Below are 8,912 nucleotides of genomic sequence, written 5' to 3' on the forward strand. Positions count from 1 at the left end.
CCTAAATTAGTATTTATAAACAAACAAGGGCGATATGCGTGTTAGAGCCTTAAAACCAGCTCTATCCATTGGGACATTATCTAACCAAAGGTTTCTGGTTTGCCCTTGTAAGCATCCTAGCATTCTGGTTGCCATTCTGGTTATGACCCCATATCTGATTTCTGTTTGCTTAGATGCCATCTACCCTAACCTTTTACCCAGGTCACAACACTACCTAAATGCCACCTCCCCAAACCATATCTAATTATTACCTTTAGTCTTGCCTAATATTTTAACACTTTGCTTGAGTTGTCTATCAGTTGTCACCAAAGATGGAAAACCAGAAACTGCAACTTAGAAGCATTACGCAGGGAACCCAAACTTCACTATAGGGGTACCTGTAAATAACTGGGCACTGTTTAAGCTCCATGGCTCCAGGCAGCCCATGATTGCCACACGTTATACAGTGGGGCCAAACCAATGCATAACACCACATTTTTTTTTTTTTAAATCAAATACATCAGAATACTAAAAAAGAAAAGAAGAAATAAATACACACACTACCGTATTTTCCGGCGTATAAGACGACTTTTTACCCCAGGAAAATCTTCTCAAAAGACGGGGGTCGTCTTATACGCCGAGTATATCATTTTCAAGGTACCTTCAAGAGAGGAGATTGGAGCAATGCAGGAACTTTTTCTTCTATTTCGGGGCGCATGTACATTATCAGCGCCACGTCGTATGTTCAGGAAGTTCTGTCTGGCGGCGGAGTGATCTGACTGTCATGCACTCGGTATACTCGGACTACGGTATGTGAGGTGACTCGCAGGGAGCGGGAGATTTAAAACGAATCCCGATGGCGGCGGGTAGCATGGCACTGGCAGCACACAGTGAGTAGGGACTAAATAGATATTGTAATGTCTAATGTCTTAAGTACCGCACTGTAGAATCCTCAAAGTGCCTTACGATGATTAGCATTAGGACACAGAGCACTAGCTGTTGCATTACTCTGTCACAGTGTGCTACATGGCTTTTGGGTGCTAACTTTGTTAATTTATAGCTGTACTGAATGATAGACTATAACACAGTTTAGCAATAACAAAATCGGTACCCAAAAGCCATGTGGCACACTGTGACAGAGCCATGCAGCACCTAGTGTGCTGTTTGAATGGTTATCTCACTTTCTTACAGTACCTTGGAGACATACAAGAGATCTGAGAAAATGTTTTTCAATGGTGTTGCCTTGCTTCGGAAGGGGGGGTAGTCTTATATGGCGAGTATATCCCAAAAGCAATATTTTAACTTGAAAAGTTGGGGGTCGTCTTATACGCCGGCAAATACGGTAAATATATATATATATATATATATATATATATATATATATACACACACACACACACACACACTCCAAAAATGTGGTCCCGATAAACAACTGTAAGTTCTGCAGAAAGGGCAAACTTTAAAGTATTGTCTAACCTACATACCTTATTCTACTTTTACATTCTACTTGCACAGGCTTTCTACAATTTACCAGCTACAGCCAAAAATTTAGAAAACTGCTGCTTGCTTGTCATGCTATTTTAAAGCTACAGTCTCAAATGTTCCACCAAAGTGTATCTGAAATAAGTTACAGGCCAATAATTAAATCTTACCTCCAAATGTGCTCACTGCTTTGTCCACAGCTTCACTGATTTGCTTTTCGTCTCTTACATCAACAATGCAAGGCAATGCTCTTCCACCAACCGCTTCAACTAATATAAAAATGAAAATGCAAGTTAAGCATGCATTTTATTTATCTATTACTGTATAATTAAGGCAGTACATACCGGATACTAAAACAGCATTTAAAGTGATACTAAAAAGGTTTTATTTGGCCCAAAAAAAAAAAAAAAAGTTATCGTTTGCTCACAGAGCAGTCCCTTACATCCTTTTTGGCAGTCTCCCGCCAGCACTGTCTGCTTCTCCCTCTTTCAAGTGCCCCCTCTGCAAGCTGGGTGGTCTGGGGGCACCCATGTGTGCACGCTCCCGATCAGGGCTGTGTGCGTCCATAGACACACACACACACACACACACAATGCCAGTAAGCCACAGATTTTGACTGACAGCAGCAAGAGCCTATGGCTCCCACTGTGCTCAGTGTCTCCTGTAAGACCAGTAAGAGAGAAAAGTGGTGCTGTAGCCAGGAACGTAAGAGGTGTCAGGTAAGTGTCTAGGGAACAGTTGGAGGAGAGAATGAGTGAATATATATATTTATATATATTTATTTATTTATTAATTTTTTTACTTAAGAACCACTTTATTTTTTTAAACCTAATGCATATATTACATATGTGGGATACCCAACAGTGAATGCAAATTAAGAGAATGCTATTGATACATTTTTATTAAGTATCCTAATATGTAAAGATCCAACATCAATGAAACCCCAGTGTAAAGCGCTTACTACAATGAACACAGGATACTTTTTTTTTTTCCTTTGTGTGAAATCTCTGGTGTTCCTGCCAGTCCCTTGGCTTTCCTAATAAAAAAACTAACCACACTAGGCATGAGAGCAAAGCGTGGTCAGGTTTCTAGCTATGCTGGGAACTCCTGCTCTCCTCTAATGATCAGATTTGTCCTGACATGCCCCCCTGCACAGCTGTTTGCTGGGAAGACCAGTGTGCTGCTGTTTTCCCTCCTCCATTTCTCTGAGCTTCTTACACAGCTGAGAACAGAGGGAACGTGATCAGTTATAAAAAGGGGGAAAAAGTATTCATAATGCTTTTTATTTAATCTATTTTATAAGGTCTTGCCTTTCATTTTTAAAATTGAATGGGTTGTTTTACAAGGTGATTGTTTACAATCACTTTAAGTCTCTTTCCTTTTCCACCTTTGCTGTTGGTTATGTATCAAGTCTGTGGGCTTCCCTGTTGCCTGATGAAGAAGCTATCGTATGGGCTCTAAAAGGTCACTTTGGTCCGTAGGACAAATAAAAGGCTCTGAATAACCGTGCATGTGCTGGAGATACTTTAACTTTATGTAGACACGGGGAGCCTTCTGGATTGGCTGACGAAGGAGGAGTATTTAGGGAGTACCTTAAAGTATATGTAAAATCCTCAACTTGTAGAACAACCCATTCAGTTTAAATTGGAATTAAAGGCAAAAACATTTGTGTTTTCCCTATCATTTCTATAAGATAAAAATGAGAGCTGGGGGGAGGAGAAACAGCAGGACACCGATCTTCAGAGTGAAAGGTTGTCCAGGGTGTGTGTGTCTGGACAAATCTAATCATTGGAGGAGAGCAGGCTGAGTTCCCAGCACAGCTAGAGAACTGACCACGGTGTATTGCTCCTGCTTAGTATGGTCAGTTTTTACCAGGAAAGCAGAGGGACTGGCAGGAACACCAGTGATTTCACAAAAAGGAAGCAATACAAAGAGAAGAGGATCCTTTTTATACAAGTTCATGGTACAGCAGGCACATATCAGGAATATGAAGTGCTGGGTTTACATATTCTTTAAGGAGACAAATGATCTCATTCATTTGATCAATGATCTCTATAGGAGCTCTATATATGGTGTGGGAATAACTTCACACACCAGAGTCATTTCTTTAAAAAATGGATTCTTCAGCCTCACTGCCCATAAATGTTACAAAATCACGGTTGTAGGAAATCCTTGCTTATCATGTCTGACTAAATAAATACATCAATCTAAACACAAAGAAAGCAGCAATTACCTGCAGGCTTGTCTTCTAGTACGGTTTATCTATACCCATTATTTACAAACACACATTTCTAAGAAAAATGAAATACGGTGTTTTTAAGCAGAACAAAAAGAACAAAACAAAAACAAATAGCAAATATTTACTTTCTGCAGCTGCAGTATATATTGTTCCTGGAAGCTTAGGGTGTGGTTCTGCAGTCTTTGCCGCTATAACTACATTGGCACCGTCTCTTGCAGCCTTTAGAGCAATGGCTTTTCCAATACCGCGACTGGCACCGGTGATGAAGAGAGTGCATCCAGCAAGTCTCCTGCAATAGATGAGAACTGAATAGTCTCCAGGGTACTGTATGTATAATACTATGGTACAATAATGCCCCAACACATCTATTTCACCAAACCACCATAGATGGTGCTTTTAACCAGGCTTTTTATTTAACCAAAATCGTGGAATTTAAACATATCAGATGCTGTGGATAACAAACGGTAGCTCATTACACAAAAGCAGAATACTCCTATGCTATGCATCTCTAGGCCAATCCCTAAAATCCAGGATGGGTGTCCTAACAGTTTTGTTCATGCAGCCAATCTTCAATGGAAGCCAAGTCCTAATGAATGACCAAGGTAAGATGGGAATGCAAAGAGTGAACCTACATATTTGAATGTTTGATTTACAGGTAATGCTGCATCTCGTAGGAGTTGCATGGACTATTATAGCTAAAGCTAGGCACCAGAACCCAAGCTTCAATACATTTTGCTGCCTTTTCCTGTGGATCTAAACATTGAGGGTGATTTAGTAAAACTGGAGAGTGCAAAATCTGGTGAAGCAGAGCATGGTAGCCAACCAGCTTCTAACTTCAGCTTGATCAAAAAAAAAAAAATGGAAGCCGATTGGTTTCTATGCAGACCTGCACCAGATTTTGCATCCCCCAGTTTATTAAATCTGGAAAATGTCTTTGTCCAACATGGTAAAGAGCAGGGTAATTCAAAGAAACAGCTCTTTAATCATCTACATTGCACAAAACTAATGAAAGGGGAAAGCTCATAACTCTTCATCAGCACTGCATGGAAATCATGGGGCTGGATAAAATACTGGCACACAGCAGCTACCCTAAAAACTACTTCTTTAGAAAAAGTCCAGCACACTAAAGCCCCATTTACACCTCAGTATTTTGTAGCCTGAAGCTCCAAAATGCTGGAGGAAGAGAAAAAAAAAATGATTCTCTATGGAGATGGTTCACATCCCCACTACAAGTTGCCTGAAGCCAGTCCCTCTGTTTTCCTATAACTGACCACACTAGGCATGCGAGTACATCATGGTCAGTTTCCTAGCTGTGCTGAAAACTGATGTTATGAGCTGGAGGTTCAAAAATGTTCTGGAGCTATTTGTAGCTATAATCGGGCAGAGTAGTGGTGTATTTTTGAAGCATTTTTTGTTCCATAGAAATGCAAGGAAACGCTTGATTCGAACGTGGTTGATCGTTTTGTTGATCAAATGCAATAAATAAAATACATAAACTAAAAACCCTAACCTCAACGCTTAACCCCAATAATAACCTCTAACAATGACCCTAACCAGAATAATAACCCCTAACCTAACAAAACAAATAAGTAAAAAAGTTAAACCATACCCCTTAACTGCTTACAAATAAAAATAAAATAAATAAATATGAAATAAAAGTGGATAAAAAAATGTTTTAAAAAAGCTGAAAAAACATAGCAACAAATGACGAAACTGGTGATATTTTTCTCTACTGGCTAAATAAAAACCGAAGCTTTTTTTTCATTTTGGATAGAGTAAGGGTAAAAACCCCTGTCAGATTTTTTTTTTTCACCATATGTGTCCCATTGAAAAGATTTTGCTTCACTTCCTGTCCCATAGCCAAACAGGATGTGAGAGGAAATCCCTGCAAATGAAGAGAATTCCTTGGGGACCCCCAGGTCATTAGAATTAGAGCCTCCATTGGAAGATTTCCATGTTATTACTTTTTTAGGGACATCCAAAAATGTGGCATTTTCTTTTACTTTCATGGTTAATAATAAACAGGACCAACAGAGAGGGGGAAACTCCCTGATGGGGACACAGACAGCAACTAAATCTGACAGGTGTTCTAACCCCTCTTCGCTATCCAAAACTAAAAAAAAAAAAAAAAAAAAAAATTTTGCCTTTAGTTATACTAAATATGCTGGGCATTCTTCAACAAATATTTTTTTGTAGGAGCTGCCGTGTTCCAGTACAGCATCCCAGATAACAAGGATAACTTGCCACGAATTTGTGGCAGTGTTGAATTGTAAGTCTGTTACCTTGCTGCAGATTTTCAATGGAAAGCTGTACACTCGCAGAGCACTTTAGACCCCATTCACACTGCCGCGACTTGTCAGATGACTTGTCAGCCTGACAAGTCGCGCTCCCTCGCGGTCCATTGACTGCTACAGGACCCGTTCTAATAGGAGCGACACAAGTCGCTCCGACTTAGAAAAAGGGTCCTGTACTACTTCGGGGCGACCTGGGAGCGACTTGCATAGACATTCATTATATGAAGTCCGTGCAAGTCGCTCCGAAGTCGTGGTGCACGGGACTGACAAGCCGCCTCCCGAAATAGTGCAGTCGTGTCGCCTTAGTGCGACTCTAGTCTATAGCACAAGTTCTAGTTGACACTTTTCCAATTTGTAGCAAATTTGTGTAGCAAGTCTCTAGCAAGAGCAAAGTTGCAGTGGTGAGTAGGGGCTCGACCGATTATCGGGGACTGATATTAAAATGTTTTATATAATTAGTATCAGTCACAAACCGACCATCTTGTGACCATCTTTATGGGGCCCCTATGTCATTGGCCCGGGTAGAAAAAGCCAGAACCTAGAAGGTTTGCTGTGCACGTCATTATGTATGTTGCACACACTGGGCCTGCACACATTCTGACTGAGTCCTGGCTTCTTCTACCTAGATAGGGAAAGGCCACCGCCTCCCTTGCCACGGACAGTACGCCATGGAACTGGACCAGAGACACGCCAGCCACCCACAGCAGGGTGCCAGCCAACCACCCACGGCGGGGTGCCAGCCAGCCTCCCACGGCGGGGTGCCAGCCAGCCTCCCACGGCGGGGTGCCAGCCAGCCTCCCACGGCGGGGTGCCAGCCAGCCACCCACGGCGGGGTGCCAGCCAGCCTCCCACGGCGGGGTGCCAGCCAGCCTCCCACGGCGGGGTGCCAGCCAGCCTCCCACGGCGGGGTGCCAGCCAGCCACCCACGGCGGGGTGCCAGCCAGCCACCCACGGCGGGGTGCCAGCCAGCCACCCACGGCGGGGTGCCAGCCAGCCACCCACGGCGGGGTGCCAGCCAGCCACCCACGGCGGGGTGCCAGCCAGCCACCCACGGCGGGGTGTCAGCCAGCCACCCACGGCGGGGTGTCAGCCAGCCACCCACGGCGGGGTGTCAGCCAGCCACCCACGGCGGGGTGTCAGCCAGCCACCCACGGCAGGGTGTCAGCCAGCCACCCACGGCAGGGCGCCAGCCAGCCACCCACGGCAGGGCGCCAGCCAGCCACCCACGGCAGGGCGCCAGCCAGCCACCCACGGCAGGGTGCCAGCCAGCCACCCACGGCAGGGTGCCAGCCAGCCACCCACAGCAGGGTGCCAGCCAGCCTTATATGTACAGAATATCGGCACCTGATATCGGCTATCAGTCTGAAAGGCGGCTGAAAAAATCATTATCGGCCCTGGAAAAATGATATCGGTCAACCCCAAGTGGTGATTCTACTGTACAGCAAGAGCTCTGCAAGTCTACAGCATGGAAATTCAGCCACAGTGACACCTGTGTTGGGATGACTATTGCACAATATAACTGAACCAGAACTTGCAGCAGACTTGCAGAAGGTTTGCAAAGAAATTTGATCTGGGGTTATGCAATGCGGACTTGCTGCAATTATGCAACAAACCTGTGAAGCCTGGCAAGTCATTTTCAAACTTGCAGCACAATTGCTTGCTGTCTGGTATCGGTTAACAAAGTAAATATACCACTGGGTCAGGTAAATTGTTTTACAGCTCCAAATCTTGGTAGACATTGCAAAAAGACCCATAGACTAACAGTGCGCATGACTTTAGCAGCATGCTAAGATAATTGACACACGGTTTGAAGGATCATAGAAAATATTATGCATATGGATATATTCCTAAAGCCGTCCCCTATGGCCTATAGTGGGATACTTTACCATCACTTAATACTGCAAAGGGACACAGACTGTAGAGTAACATCTGTGCTACAATGCAGGAGACATAACCACTAAGCCACTGTACTGTCCTATATTATAGAATTAGATTGCAGAAGCATGAAAGTACATCTGATTCTTGATGTGTCACATTGTGAACAGTTGTAAATAAAAAAAAACACCAGTTTTATCTACTTTGATTTGAAATAACACTCCGCACTATACCAGGCACTGTCACAGAACCCTTTGCCCCAGGCGTATAGTTGCCTTATACAAATACCATCCAAACCTGCTATGTGTAAATACAGAGTAGGCTTGTTGCTCTGCAGGATTTGCTGACAAGCTGCATGCACCATGTTCATTCTTATCCACACTGTTCTGTCTTACCCTGTGTTTGGCAGCATGGTGGCTGTGTGTGAGCACAAATTTCTTCCAAGCCTGCAATAGCCGAGGTGGCTGCTTGCTGCAGTAAGCCTGAATATCTGGAAATGGAGAAAGGAGGAGTTAGAGGTGATGCCACACACTACTGGTGCCCTTTGCTCCACATTTCCAAGTTCACCAGTAACGTCACGACCTAAAGGTCAAAACGTTTGCATCTGTACACAGTAATCAGCAGTACATTAAAGGCCCGCACCAACAAAGCTGGCACTAAAAGTACAACTGCACGGCAAGTCTGCTATACAGCTGTACCTTTGTACCACACCAGGAAGTCCTCACCATGACCGGTCACCTACTTCCACACGGACTGACACAACAATCACGCCCAGTAGGTTGTCACATGAGACGAGAGTGTAGCAACGCAACCAATAGCTGACCACCTTTTTTTTACCTCTCTGAATCTGATTGGACATGCTGGTGGTGTGAAAACGAGGCTTGGAACGCATGGAGGGGCGGAGCGATGCTCAATTCTGAATTACTGGGGCGGTAGTGCTCGTGCAGTATGACAGCTAATACATACGAGTGATATATTTGAGTTTAAATACTCCTCCCTTTCACCAGGGAACCATTACAGGGTTATACGGCAATGAAAAGATG

The 8,912-nt window shown here is 43.8% G+C and overlaps 1 protein-coding gene across 1 annotated transcript in view; it reads right to left on the reverse strand.

The window, feature by feature from the left end:
- HSDL2 (hydroxysteroid dehydrogenase like 2) overlaps positions 1-8,653 on the reverse strand; it is an 88,191-nt gene extending 79,538 nt beyond the window's left edge. The window contains exons 1-4 of the mRNA XM_082243538.1: positions 8,595-8,653; positions 8,265-8,359; positions 3,826-3,989; positions 1,632-1,730 (exon numbers count right to left, since the gene is read on the reverse strand). Of these exons, the coding sequence (XP_082099664.1) occupies positions 1,632-1,730; positions 3,826-3,989; positions 8,265-8,359; positions 8,595-8,597 (361 nt within the window). The 5' untranslated portion in view covers positions 8,598-8,653. The remainder of the gene's footprint in view (positions 1-1,631; positions 1,731-3,825; positions 3,990-8,264; positions 8,360-8,594) is intronic.
- Positions 8,654-8,912: the final 259 nt, after the last annotated feature.

Source organism: Pelophylax lessonae (genome assembly GCF_965119305.1).
Source record: "Pelophylax lessonae genome assembly, chromosome: 1".
Lineage (NCBI taxonomy): Eukaryota > Metazoa > Chordata > Amphibia > Anura > Ranidae > Pelophylax > Pelophylax lessonae.